Source organism: Dipodomys spectabilis, unplaced genomic scaffold (assembly GCF_019054845.1).
Source record: "Dipodomys spectabilis isolate Male_0828 unplaced genomic scaffold, ASM1905484v1 ptg000071l, whole genome shotgun sequence".
Taxonomy (NCBI): domain Eukaryota; kingdom Metazoa; phylum Chordata; class Mammalia; order Rodentia; family Heteromyidae; genus Dipodomys; species Dipodomys spectabilis.
In genome coordinates this window covers 8056349-8071437 of record NW_024870748.1, presented here as the reverse complement: position 1 = coordinate 8071437, position 15089 = coordinate 8056349, and the positions used below count along the sequence as shown (strand labels likewise).

Genomic DNA, 15089 nt, shown 5'->3' with positions numbered 1-15089 from the left:
GGACAAAGGGAAAGCCTTATTGCTTCTTGTTTGTTGTTCTCTTGTACTGGTACTGTGGCTTGAACATGAGGCCTCTAGTTCTAGATTGGCTTTTTTGCTCAAGGCTGGTGTTCTAGCACTTGAGCCACACCTGTACTTTTGAATGTTGGGTGGTTAATTGGAAATGAGCCTCATAGACTTTCTTGCCCAGGCTAGCTATGATCCAGGATCCTCACATCTTAGCCTGCTGAGTAGCTAGGATTACAAGCGTGAGCCACCAGAGTAAGGATTCAGAAAAACTTATTGTTAAGAGGAACAAGAATGTTGAAGAAAGAAGTAAGAAGAATTAATAATGGGAAAGACTAGGTGAGCCCAGCAATAGAAAAGGAGAAGAAAGCCAAGTCTAGATCGAGAGAAAAGGTTAGAGTGAAGCTGCTGCCTCCAGACATACACACCTATAGTCAAGGAGGAAAAGGACATGGCCTTACTCTCCAAAGGCCTAGAGAAGTGCCTCTGAAAGGCCTACATTTTAAAAGAAATCCAAAAGTCTAATGGCAAGTGTGTCTTGTCCTCTTTAGAGAGAGCTTATGGTTTGGGCAGCAACATTGGTAGCACTTTTTAAATTCAAGTAACACCACCTCATCTCCATCACTAGTAGTGGGATACTCTTTCTCTTTCTCCCCTTCCTTTCCCCACCTGGGAATTAAATCTTAACACACACACACACACACACACACACTAGGAGTGTAATTTAAATGTACAAAATGAGTTCTCCTTTTATTGAAGGAGAAAATCTCTCACCTCCTGTTGGAAATGGGCTCGGGTATTCTGCTCCTTTATATTTTCTAGAGGACCAGAACACGAGAAGGGGAGAATAGGAGGGAACAGCTCTCCCTGTCTTCCCCACCCTCTCTGGATTTTCTTCAGTCTTTCCTTCTGGCCCTCGCAGCCAGTTCCTTCTCCCTGTGAAACTGGGCTGATACTGGGCACATCTTTCTGGTGGTATTTGCATCTCAGGGTAAAATTATTAAGACTGATATGCTACGGAAATACTTCGTTTAAGGAGATGGGTTTGTCACAAAGATGAAAGAAAATGGCAATGAAAGAAAAGATGGAGGCAGCTGGCCCCATGATTTGAACCTTAGTGCATCGGGAACTGATTTAGGTAGAGAACTGGCAAGTTAGTGGCTTGGATTACAGCGATTGCCTTGGTAACACAAATAGCTTGATGTATTAGAGAGCAGGTCAATCTCTGAATATCACTCAAAGTAGGGGAATAAATGGTCACCCTCCTACCACCACAGAGAAGTATGTGTGTATGAAATAACACAGGTAAAGTACTGAGCACTTACCTTGCAACTGGAGCACTGAGAGGCCAAAGGGCTTGTCAGAGATCACAAACTAAATCGATGACAGGATTGGGAGCCTGTCTCAAATACCCCTGCCCCAGAAGAGGTGTTTTCCACCCACTTTTTTCCTCTAAAATGCTGCCAGGTGGCAGAGAAGTGGGGAGGGGGGCTAGGAGCTGACTAGGCATCCTCCAGGGAGTACAGCTCCTCCCTCATCCGCCTTCTCATCACTCAGGTAATCTCTGTTGCCATCTCGGACTGATTCATTGCCACTTTAGCACCACCTCTGCTGCCCAGCTTTTACATTGTGACTCACCCTCTAGCTGGCTAAGGCCTCTGCCCTCCAGGAAAAAAGGCTTTCTTCTTAATTAACTGCTGAAGCTTCAGCTGTATTGAAATAATGCCCTTTCAGTCAGGCTGAGAGATAGAAGAATGGAAGAGCCCCTTGTCCTAAGCCACTGCCCTCCACCCTCACAGTGCCTGGTTCCACTACTGGAGTCCTCTCTGTAGGTACCTTATAGTTCCTTATATCCCCAAGTCTCCCTGCTGCATTAGTGTGGCTGCGCTGTGTCTGGCACTGTGTTAGGCACTGGCAGAACATTAGGTGACAAGAGATATTCCTGGGATCCAATAAGTGCTCACTACAAGTTTACAAATGTTGGCATCTAGGCAGGGGGCACTGGGTGTCAGGAAGTCTCTGTGAGGAGCAGAGGTGCTAGGCAGAAGGAGTTCATCATAATTCCAAGGACTGAAAATTGTGGCCTGCAATTTCTTGTGGCCACTGAGTGACATGAACAACGTCACTAAATTATTAGCATGGGCATTTTCTTTAAATGCAGCCGACTTCTAAAGAAATTGGAGGTTAACTGAATTCTGCCCATCCCTTGCTTTTCTGGCTTGGCTAAACCCTCCATATCTGTGTCTGATCCCCATTCCCCAAACTCCCCTGTCTTTAGCATCTTGACATGAATAGGAGAAGGGAAGTAAATGGATATCTTTCGTATCTTAACTGAGATGGGATAAATACTTAGATATGTTATGTCCTTAAACCTCATAGCTGACCTGCGAATTAAACTAGTGATTGGACAAGGTAGTCAGTTACAAAGTGGCAGTGCGGGATTCGAGCCACTAATGACGCTGAAGCCTGTGTGTGTTGCCCAGCGTTTTGTAAAATTGCGGGTCAGACTAGTGAGAGCGCTAGCAAAGGAATCGGATAGTCATCTGACCGTGCACCTTTTCGTGGGATCGCAATAGCTCGCTGATGGTGGGAACAGATCTCACAGTTTCCCGCGGGAGCTATTGCTGTCGAAAGTGTAAAGGGCCTTCAGACACTCGGTCGCCCCCTGCCGCCGGTGGCGGCTCCTGGTCCGAAGCTGCTTTCCCGTTCCGGGTTCGTGTGCTAAGAAAAATAACCTCACTGACTAACAGCCGTCGCCAGCCAGGGCTAGGCTATACAGAGCTCTGCCAGATTTAGTGACGTAAGGGGGAGGAGAAGGCATTTCCAGGGCCCTACTATGTGCCCCGCGTTTAGCCGGTGATGGCTAACAGCAATTGCTTTTGACGCAGAAACTGTGTTGCTATGTAAAATAGTGAGCTCTCCATAAGAGAAGTCTTCCTGCCAGACCAGAACAGGTTTTGCAAGTCGCTCGTATGCGGATCCCAACTCCTTACTTCGTGAAACCAATAAAGCTTTGCACCCCTACACAGTCACCAGCTCCCTAGGGTAGAAAAGGAAGAGGCACCCTTGGGGTGAGGGGCAGAGGTCAAAGGCAGTAAAGGGGCGGATAGGAGGAGCCTCTGGGCAGGGTCCACTGTAATCTGAGTCAGGGTCTCCGCGGAGTCCTCGCGCCTGCCGACTTATTTCACAGACCTTCCCGTTTTTCTGGGTTCCGACGGGATCCTACCGGGACCCAACTCCCTCCCTTTGCTTGGGAATAGGGATCCGAAGGGCAACACCCAGGTCAAAGGGAAAAGAGCATCCGTGCCCGCCCCTTCTTGCCCCCGCCCATCCTCCCTCCTTTCTTCCCCGCCTCCACTCCTCGCCCCCTTCTCTTCCGCCCTGAGAGAAGGCGGGGGCGGGCTGTGTGTGTATGTATGTATGCATGTACGCGTGTGTGCGCGCGCGCGGGTGCGGCACGTCTGTGTATGTTCAGTGTGTAGCCGGGTGTGTGTTGGGGGTGCGGTGCATGTTTTAACCCAAGTGTTTGGTGTGGTGTGTATTTGCTTTGCGCTTTGACATGAAGCATGTGTTTTTGCAGCGTCTGTGTGCATGCTTGAAGGGTGTAAAATTCTGTCCGATTATAGTGTGATTGTGAGGGTGCGGTCTGGATATGGGTGTGTGTGCAATGTGTGCTTTTTTCCAGGGTTGTGATCCTGCTGTGGTGAGTGTATATATATATATACATGCATGCAATGTATGTATGTACTTGCTATAAAGCTTGTGTGCATATATATATTTGGTGTGAGCTTACCTTTAGATTAGGTGTGTCAATGTGGGTTTACAGGTGGTGTTTGTTGTGCAGTGTAATGGGTGTGCTCATGAACAAGGCATTTCTATGAGTCCTGTTAGGGTGTGTGTGTGTGTGTGTGTGTGTGTGTGTGTGTGTGTGTGTGTTTTCAAAGGCTTAAGAGAAGGTTTGATGTATCTTTTAACAAGTCCAGGTGTGTGGTATGGACGCATGTGGACAGCTCAGATAGAGGGCTGAATATTGTGAGTGTCTTGCAGGGAGATCGCAGGAGTGTGAGTGGTGTGAAAGTACAGGGTCATCTAAAAAGAACCCAGGTGATCCTTTGCATGGTTGAGAGGCGGGGTGGGTGGGACACTGCACCTGGATTGGGACGATGAAGGAGGTAGGCGCCGGCGACCCCGGGAGGGGCGCTCGCGGGCCAGATCTCCTTGCTGAAGGTCCGCCAGCCCAAAGCTCTGCCAGCCAGGTCGGCTGGGGCTGGGTGTGAACTTACCTGGCTGCTTAGAGGAACGAAGAGGAGGAGGGCGCCGCAGGAGATTTGGCCAGGTAGGGCGCCTAGTGCGCGGTGCAGGGGCTGGTGGGAGTAAGCTGGAAAGATTGTCACTGACCCTGTGCCATCACCACCCCTCCAGAAAAATTCTTGCCCTGCTGAGCACAGCTGTTTGTGCAAAGGCCTGGTTTCTTCACACCTCTTTGACTTGGTGTGGGCACATTCGATTGCCTGGAAGCCCTTGTCCTAGAGACAAACTCTTTAACTTGACTTTTTAATGACTAAAGTCAAATCACAAAACTTTCTTTACTGTGCCCCTCCCCCTCTCCGTTGAGGGCTCCCTTTTTGGAGCCTCAATTTCACTCTTCATCTTTCTCAAAGCATGATCATACACAACTCCAATGGTTTGACTCTCCTTTTAAAGTCTGAGTTGCTCTAGAAAATGTCTGGTATATAGTGAGAATAATACTAGTAACCATTATAATCGTTTGTTTAGCAATTATTAAGCACTTACTATGTACCAGGCACTGTGTTAAGTTCTCCTACGTGGGTTTCCTTCTTGAGTCATCACTGTGAGGTAGATAGTATTATTTCACACTTCACACATCAGGCTCAGAGTAGTCAAATCATTTCCCCATGGTCACACAGAGCATATGAGGTAGAGCTGGCATTCGAACTTAGTTCTGCTATGCTCCCTAAGCCATTCTTCTAAACCAAGCAGCCTCAATAAGAGTATCCTGATTCCTGCTAGACATTGACATCTCTGTCAAACAAAGATCGTTTTGTCCCCTCCAAAAATACCTTTCAAAATTTAACTGACAGCCTTCACCACCTAATGACCTGTTTTGTGGACATCTCAACATCTTTAATTACTTTAGGTATATGAGCACCTCCCCAGCTCCAATCCTGGGAGCTCTCCTTAGGCTAGTGCTGAAAGAAAGGATTGAGAGTGAACATTTATTTTCTGGCCAGAGGATCTTGTGGAATTGGTTCTGAGCAGGAAGGGAGATTAGCGATCAGGTTGGAGTAAGAAAATGATTTCACAGCTTCCCAGACCCAGACCTGTTTTTACAGCTTCTTCCCCAGAATTTGGTATGCAATGAATTCTAAGCAGGGTGGTCGTCTCTGTGTTAAACCACACAGAGAAAACTGCACAAAGAAAAAAAACCAGAGACCCTCTCCTTAAAAATGATTACTGAGTGAGCTCTGTTTGGTATGATTCATGATGGAAGGGCACAATATAATGAGGCTCATGCTGCTGCCTTTCTAGCACAAATTCATCTGAGAAATTCAAATTAAAACAATTCATGGTGTTGGGGGGGAGCCCATTTCTTGGGGGGTGCAAAACCAGCCTAGTCACAGCTAAAGGACTTCTGGTAGTACTGGCTCCCTGCCTGGCCCCCAGGGAACCATCCTAGACTGCTGCTGAGGTCAGGGGGTGGAGAGAGGGACAATTCAATGGTGGTGAGTCACTTTGCCACTTTGCAGAGAGCAAAGTGAGAAGCACGATTTAAATTGCCACTGTTATTATTGTGCCCTTTCAACTGGCACAAATGAGCCCAGTGTGTGGATGAAAAGCAGTTGGAACATCCATAAAGCTGCCACCCAGCTGGGCCTGGGTCAGCACCTCATCCTGGGTGGGCAAGAAAAGCATTGCCTAAACTATTAGGTAGCAAGAAAGTCTCCTCTGGGGAAGAAAAAAAATTGGGTAGTCTAACATGTGCAGGGCCCAGACCACCAAAAACCTTTGGTTTCATTGCACTTGGGGATCTATACAAGGAATGCATGCAAACTTTAGTATCTCCTAGTATCTGATCTCTTGCTTTCTTCAGCCACTGTGATGCCTCTTCATTCTCATTTCAATACACCAGCTTCACTTACACTTCTAGGCTTTCAGGTGAAGCCTCTCCTTCCAAGCTTTACTCCCTACTTCTCATTGCACACACACACACACACACACACACACACACACATATACACACACACATACACACACACACACACACACACACACACACACACCCCACTGGACAGTTTGTCTAAAACCTGGTAAGTTCCATTAGCCTTCATAAAGATATTCTGCTTTTATTCTACCTCACTGCTCCTGCTTGTGATATGTGTGGGAACAAACTTTGAAAAAGCCGAAAGTTCTAGATGGTCACTGCTAAGGTGTTAACCTAGGCCAAAGGGTATTAGCTAACATAAGGGAAAGTAATTACTGTCCGGAAACTGCCCCAGACCCATATAAATGGTGGGACCAGAAGGGCTACCAGAACCATCATCAATATTGTCAGTCCCATGGATGGATTGTCCTCTTCTCCTCCATCTCCCCCTTCCTCTCCTCCTCCTCCCCCTTTCCCACTCCCTCTCCCTCTCCTTCTTTTCCTCCCTCTCTCTCTCTCTCTCTCTCCCTTTCTCTCCTCCCTCTCCCTCTCCCTCTCCCTACCCCCCCTCTCTCAGTGAAGATGGAAAATCCAGTACTGTCCTATAAAAGCAGAAATTTGCTTGCTTGCATCTTAAATACAAGGGTGTAAGACTTGGGGCACTAAAATGAGGATTTTATTGAGGAGAAAGGTCATCATTTACACATGAAAGTAAAAGTCCTTTAAAGATCAGCTCTTTTGTCTTTCCTGTGGGGGCTGATTGTAGCCCAGCTCAATCACTTACTTGCTGTGTGATCTTGGGAAGGCTCAACTCCCTAAGCCTCAGTTTTGTCAACTGTAAGATGGAGATATTTAGTGCCTACCTTAGAACTGCTCAGAGGGCTGAAGGAGATAAACCATAGAAAGCAGCAGCCAAATACCTAACAAGCATAGAAAAGTTCAAGAAAAGGTTAGTTTTTTTTTCCTTCCATTTTTTCATGTCTCCCAGAGTGTCTCAAGCAAGATATTCAGAGTGGAGCCCACTAAGCTTACAATTCTCTTCATTACTGGCTTGTCTGACACTCTTGAAATAGTCCCTCTTCTTCCAGGATGATGTTTTGATCAGCCTAATACAGCCTTGGAAGGATTGGAGTATAAGTCCAATTTTCACTCTGCAGTTTCTCCTGGCAGTGTTAATGACACCTGGGTTTCAAATGTAATAGTTCACATAGGAAAGTCTTCAACTTCCCACTCAGTATCCAGACATTCACAAGCCCAGCTTCAGAGCCAGCCCCAATCTTACATCCTAAATCTGTGCCATTGACTTCAAGAAAATGAAGGTGACTAATTCTTCTCAAGATTACCCTGTGACTTTTGTGGGATTCCCCCATTACTTCTAGAAATTAAGGAGAGCAAATACCAAGGGTGACAAGTAGATGGGATGGTGTGGGGAGACACAATGGTTTTCTGAAATATACTATGCAGCACCTCAAATACATCTCCAATAAGGTCTTATTTATCTCTTTCCAGATAAAGAAAATAAAATCTACCTTTTGTCAAATTTGGTGGAGTGGGAAGTAACCCCAATCTATGTCCCTTCCTCCTCGATGCTATTGGCTCCCTCTAGAGACTAGAACAAGTCATTGCAACCTATGCTGCATTTGAGCAGGGAGTGCAGGTTTAAGTACTGGGGTAACAAGTAGATGTAATTTCAAGGAGTGATAAAAAAAAAAACTACAAAGTAAAAAAGTACTAGGATACATGGAAGAAAAAACTCTGAGATCCAAGTCTTACAATTTTCTCAGTCTCTGGAAAAGGTATGCAATTCATCCTCCCTCCTTCAAGCTTCTTATTCATCCTGCATACTCCCCCCATTGGTCCTAGAATCTTCTATGCAAGATACATATGTTCTGCTGAGGATGTAGGAATTTGGCCGGGGGGCGGGGGAGAAACAACTTTTGCAGCTCCCTTCCTTTGTTTTCATTTTGAGAAGGAAAATGAGAGGGGGTAACAAGAGTAATTCATATCAGAATAGTTGGAGCAGGGGTTCGGGATAAGCCCTAGCACTGAATAGTTTTCCTTAATAAACAGAGACTAAGTGCCAATCCCGATCCCAAGGAAGCCATGTGGTTTCTCAAAAGGTATATTTGAGACGTGACAGGCGCTGCCAAGGCTCATCAAACATGCCATCTACCTACTGCTTCAGATACATGTGAGAACAAATGATACTGCCAGAAGGAAACAGAAATCGTTTCCTAGTGACTCACAGCCCCAGCTATGAGGACACAGGTGGTGTTTGCATTGCATCTTCCAGTGGAAACGTGCACTTTTTTCCACAAAAAGGAATCTGTGGATAAGCAAATAGGTCAAGGACTAGAATCTGGATACCCTGAGCAAGATATTACACACCTCATATATACCTGCAGGTCAGCATAGTTCTAGGAATTTTGCAAATGTGATCTCTTAATCTCACTCAAATTTTGAATTCAGACCAAAAAGGTTTGTAATCATTGCTCAGCCACTGTGAAAGTAAGCAAGCTATGAAACTTTTTTCTTAGCTGTTATATTTAAAATAGAACTAATCATACCTTAGGGAGTTGTTATGAAGATGAAATGAGGTAGTTTATGTAAAATGACTGGTATTTGGAAACAGTAAATATTTAGAGAATGAACGAAATATGTCTTTGATATGTGAGACATAAAAGGCATCTAATGTAATGGCATCTACACCAACAGTAACTATTATCATTTCTAACCTAACTATGTAGACATTATTACATCAATTTAAGATAGTTTAAATAATTTACTCATAACAACACTATAAGAGGAGATCCAGGATTCAAACTAGCTGTGCCTTTCCCCACCAAGCATAAGGGAATAATTTGTGATCACTATGAAGATCATGTTTCGCTGGCTTGATCTAGTCATTGTATTTCAACTAAAATATGATGAAAAAATCTTATGTATTGTAGTGTTCTAGATCCATTTATATATTACTTGCAAATTATGGGTCTTTGATTACCCTTTTTAAATCTTTTTGTAAATTTTAATAATTACAAGAGGCTGACGTGTACCTTGGTGATAGAGTATCTAAGATATGCAAGATCTTAGATACCCAACATCACATTAAAAAAAGAACAATGTAAGAACAAGCTTTATACAAGTTTGAAAAAATAGAGAAAAAGACTATTTATCACAGCTTTAATCGAATATCCAACTTTCCCAGTTGCTGAATTTCTTGTCTTTCAAAAAAGCATGTTTGACATAATTGTAATTAATATATGTTACCATGTATTCTTCAGACATTATCATAGTGTATACTACCTAATGTGTGCATGTGTCATAGGATTTGTTTAGCTATTGCACTATTGCTAGACATTTATGTTGCCTTAATACGTAAGTGTGAAGACAAAAGAATAATGTTGCTTTCACCATTGCCATAATCGCCCGCAGGGACCTAGTGTCCTGCTTTATCAATGCTCAATGTGCTTTCTGTCATTTGATATTTAAGCTTGATGAATGTCAGCTCTACTGCTGGAGCCTGATGTACATTTGCAAAAGGATTATTTCTGCTAGTTTGCATCACACAAATTCTGCATCTCATCCTAATGGTGGATAAACCATGGTCTAACCTTGCGATCTAAATCCTAGAGAAAATCAACACACACACACACACACACACACACACACACACACACACACACACATTTACCACTGAGAAATATCTTGAGGGTGCAAACAAATAATTAAGAATGGAATTCTGAAAATGTGGGTGCTTGACTAACCCCATGTCTTATTGGCAGTCTTATACTAGCTCTGGAAAATGATATTGTTGCAGCTCAATTAGGCCTGGCCACCGGAAATCGATTGGGTCCCATATCCAAGAAAAGATCAAATTTGTATGTAAAGTGGGCCCCGGGGTCCCTTCAGCTTTTGAGTTTTGGCTGCCTTACAGAAACCCAATTGTTGGAGGGCAAATTTGATGCCAAGAGTGAACTGGGGAGAGAATTTCAAGTGAGTCAATCATGCTGTCACCCTCAAAAGATTGTTCTGACATACAAACCATCTCCTAAGCAAGGGCTACAAGAGCAATCAATGGCCAGTTATTTCTCCCCACCTCTGACTCTTGAGGACTTCTGACAAATGTTTACAATGTGGTCAAAAGCACTTATAGCCCAAAAGAATACCAATGGTTACTCACATGCTGCCCTTCATGTAGCATGGCATTTCTCGGCAAGGGGGGAAGGAGAGGGGAGGGGGGTGCAATGAAGCAGTGGCTCTTGCCTAGTTAGAAATTGTACCTAAAGTTTTACTATTTATTTCAAAGCAATGCTGTGTGACTTCAATGACACTATACATATAAAGGACTGAACCTAATAACATAGAACTTGGGCAGTTGTTGCTATACACTAGCTAGAGTTGTTGTATCAGTAATAGAGCTGGTGTTGTCAGGGGTGTGCTTTAGGGGCAGGTAGTGGAACAGAGCTTTCCAGACTGGAAATGCAGTAGCACATATAAGGTCTTACAATTGGGTTTAAACACTGAATAAAGACAGAAAAGAGCTTACATTTATTTGTTAAAGTGAATTTACTTGAAAGTAATTCCAATATAAAGGCTTATGTGATCCAGGTGGTATGGGCATTGAATTTGTGTTATGTATAAAAAGTAGAGGACACATGTAAGGTGGCTCTTTGTTTATGGCTTTGGTATACACATGCATGAGTATAGGATATATATGTATAGAATATTTATGGCTCTGTGTATGTGTGTGTGTGTGTGTGTGTGTGTGTGTGTGTGTGTACTTTAGGTATTGTGTGGATTTCCAAAAATCAGCCATCACAGGCTATATTTATGGGGGCCCAGTTGGAAATCCTCTTTTGGCCAGGTCATTTGATATTTATAAACTTGGAACACATTCAAAGAAGTGCAGCTCTGTGTGTAGAGGCCTTGCAGCATGTCACACGTGAAAGGGATGAAGTAACTGAGGAGGTCTGGATTGCATAGGAAGAAAGGCGTGTGGAGGTAGAGCAAGGGAGATGACTAGCACTATTTCCTAGAAAGGGAGATCATGAAGGTCAACACCAGGCCAGAAGTTGGAAACTGTCAGGGTATAGATTTAAGTTAAACCTTTCTAATTAATCCTAATAGAGTGCTCTTTGTAGATGGGAGTTGGCTTTCTTATGTGGTACTGACTCCTTCCCATAAGATTGTTCATTGAAGGACCTTCATATTTTTATCTTGTTGGAGTTATAAGACCCCTGTAGGCAAGGCAGGGTAGAACAGTTCCCCTGCCTCCTTTTTACAGGCAGTGTTCAAGCCCCAACTCCATAAAAGGAATAATAAATCTCCCCTTCTATTTTTTTTTTTTTTAAATAGAGAATCTTACTATGTTGCTCAGGCTGGCCTCAAAGCCTTGATCCTTCTGTGTTAACCTCCCAAGTTTTGGAATTATAGGCACATACCTGCCTGGATTTCTTTCTTTTTCTTCTTTCTATTTTTTTGTTGATTCACCAAGATTACATAAACATTTAAAACATGGAAAGGAAAAACACTGATATGTATGCAGATGTCTTTTCTTCTCAGAGGGCTTATGGCCTGCCATAGAGTATACTTGAACTGGCTATGCAGGCTGCAGGCTGTTAGCTCTGTCAGCCTCTGGGATGGTTCTCAGCAGGGTGCTGGGACTGGCAAGAACTAAAATCAGGTCTCTGCTGAGTTAAGTTGTTGAGGTTCCTTATCTTGCTGCCTTCCCTCCCCTGCCTGTGAGGGGGCAGAGGAAAGAGGCCACAACCCCAGGTTTGGCGTATGGCTGGTGACCAATGACGTACTCTCACCAATATAGATTTTGGAGGTGGAGACTATGGGAAAAACAGGTGGCCCTGGGGGCAAGTGGCAGCTTGGTGGGGGCGGGGCCTATGAAGGGGGAATGAAGGACAGTGGGGAGGGGGGAGTCATAGATAATCTGGAAGCGAAACTAATTGTGTCCTGAAACCATAAAAGGGGAGAAAATAACCACTTTCCAAAATCTTTCAAAACGATGTTCCAGGAAAATAATGAAATGAGACCCACATATTTACATCAATATGTGAACTTTGTACACTTAGTCCTCAATTGCACAGGAATAAAGGACCCAATCACTGACTTCAAGAACCCAAGGAAAGATCCAGGCTAAGGACCTCAGATTTGCACTATTAAGTATTTTGGAGCGGTGAACACTTACCGTAGGCCAAACTGTCCCAGATTTACTGCCAACTCCTTGAGTGACCTTCAGCAGGCCTATCCCAAGTATGGGCATTCAATGTCATCATGTCTTAAACAGAGGAATTGAATTTCGACGACCCTGAAGGGGCCCATGTAGCTATTCTGTGGTTGAGATAGGGATAAAGGGGCAAACCTCAAGGCAAAGTAACCCACACCTCCTAATTCAGGGTTCGTGAGTCCTGGCTGTGCTGGCAGGGATGATCCTCTTTAGGCCTTTAGAGCCCTTCGGTTGCGGGATAGCTCTCTTGGTCCCAAGGTTCTGTCTGAGCTCGCGACTCCGCCCCTCCGCCCTTGCCCCAAGTCCCGCCGAGCCATTAGCGCAATTGGTCTGGGTTCCCGGCAAAGCTGGTTGATTTATGCGGGTCCTCGACGGGGCAGTCCCTTGGGCCAGGAACAATTAGCTAAAAGCCAGTGGGGCTAGGAGGGAACGGAGCGGGGGAGCCAAGCCTTAGGGCGCCCGGCCTGGGCTTCACCCGCCCGCAGCCCGTGGCTGAGCCTCCCAGCCCTCCGACTCGGTGGGCCCCACTCACCACGGCGGGGGCGGGGCTCGAAGGCCGACGCGAACAGGCAGTCCAGCATCCACGCCATAGCCCGCGCCGAGTGCCCGCCGAGTGCCTGGCCGCTTCGCAGCTAACCTTCGCGCTGTCCCCCCCCCCCTCCCCGCAAGGGCTGCTCTAAGTAGCCCCCGGTGACCACGCCCTGAGCCGCACCCTGCACCCAGCTCTGAGTGACTTGGTCACCGGACACCTTAAGCATGTCACAAAGGGGGCAGGGCCTCAAGGGAGCCCCCCCCCTCCCGCTGGAGGGGAGGGCCTCTAGTCCCACAGCCCCTTCCCCCACGCGGAGAGAGGCCAAGACATAGCTCCTGTCCTGAGAAGATCTGATTCTGGCCCTACCCCAGGGAGCCCACACCGAAGGGGTGATGACATCTCAACCCTGGTGAGCTCCAAAGCTGAAGGCAAACAAAGGTTCCCCCCCCCCCACACCCGCCCGCCTAGGTAGCCTTAATTGAGCAGGGAGGGGGAAAGCAGGGATATTCCCAGAATCTACAATTTGGGGGTGAGTTGGTGCACCTGTCCTGAGATCCTCATATCTGAGGGTGACACTCTATCACAATTCTAGGGAAAAAAGAAGAAGAAAAAAATCCTGTTTTAGTGGAGGCTGCCTTTGCCCTCCAGAAACCAGTCTAAGCGGAAAGCTGCGCTTTGCCCGGACACCCTGAATCTGAACGAAAGCATTGTGTCAGTCCTTGGAAACCATCCCACTCCTACTCCCACCTCATTCTTAGGAGAGACTTCAACTCAGGCATGGGTAACTTCGAGTCCGATTTTAACACATTGTTCTGTTATGGAGGACCAAGAATGTTAAATAGCAGAAATGAGTTTTGCCCAGCAAGGAGCCCAGGATCTAAGAGGAATTTTTCTGCCACTGCCCTGGGTAACCCTCAGGGCAGAGGGAGATGCTCTCCTGCCTGGAAATCTTTGTTTTGAGAGGTTTGATCCAACAGAGATGGAAGAATACGGGGTTTCAAGGTACTTAAAAAATGTAGAGTTGTTACTGACCTACAGACACCAAGGCTTATCTACCATGCTCTTTCTCCTAGCACTGGCATACAAGGAGCCCCAATATTTATTTTTAGAAAGAATATGATATTTGATATTTCACTGGGTGGTGGTACTGTGTAGGATTTCCTTACGCTTCTTAAACAGCTTTGTAATTTTAAAGTTTAACTATATACGGGGGTAGGGTACATATGCTACAACAGACTTTTCTGGGGGCCTCGGGTGTTGATAAACTAGATCTGCCCCTAAATCCTAAGCAAGAAGGAATCCATCAGAGATAGAGATTGGGCAGGAATGACTTCTAAAGGCAATTTCCTTTTTCTTTTGAAGCCCAGGGGTCCAAATTAATTTCTCCCCAATTCTCCACTGGCAGCTGTACGGATGGCGATTCTGTCCCTTGATTTTCTCTACTGGGAAAATGGGGCTCTATCAAAATGCCAGTAAAGAGGTAGAAAGGAATATGGAAAATCCCCTTCCAACTGCTCGATTGCAGGCCTAAGCACTGGAAGCTGCAATCATGGGTCTTTTGGGAAGAGTGGTTATTACATTTGCTTGGCTAACCACTGATATTAGCATTAATGTGGCAAAGGGGTGTATAAAATGGAAAAATTGCCTGTACTTAGTCATGCAATTCTTAGCAAAGTAGAAATATAGTTGGAATTTAAAGGGCTTCCACTTTCCTTCCCTTCTGGAAAAGGTGGTACCCTCTTTGCCTTTGTACAGATTGCTAAATCATTTCAAATTTCCCTATTGTTTTTTGTAAAGCAATCAATTATAACAAACATTTCCCAGACCCTCCTCCTCTTCTTTTCCTCCTCCTTCTCTTCCTCTTCTTTTCCTCCTCCTCCTCCTCCTCCTGCTCTTCTTCTTCTTCTTCTTCTTCTTCTTCTTCTTCTTCTTCTTCTTCTTCTTCTTCTTCTTCTTCTTCTTCTTCTTCTCCTCCTCCTCCTCCTCCTCCTCCTCCTCCTCCTCCTCCTCCTCCTCCTCCCTCCTCCTCCTCCTCCTCCTCCTCCTCCTCCTCCTCCTCCTCCTCCTCCTCCTCCTCCTCCTCCTCCTCCTCCTCCTCCTCCTCCTCCTCCTCCTCCTCTCTCTCCTTCTTCTTCTTCTCCTTCTTCCTC

At 45.5% G+C, this 15089-nt stretch overlaps 1 protein-coding gene across 1 annotated transcript in view; it reads right to left on the bottom strand.

The window, feature by feature from the left end:
* Arhgap36 (Rho GTPase activating protein 36) overlaps positions 1-12997 on the bottom strand; it is a 30864-nt gene extending 17867 nt beyond the window's left edge. Inside the window, exon 1 of the mRNA XM_042682451.1 lies at positions 12940-12997. Coding sequence (XP_042538385.1) covers positions 12940-12997 — 58 coding nt within the window. The remainder of the gene's footprint in view (positions 1-12939) is intronic.
* Between the last annotated feature and the right edge of the window lie 2092 nt (positions 12998-15089).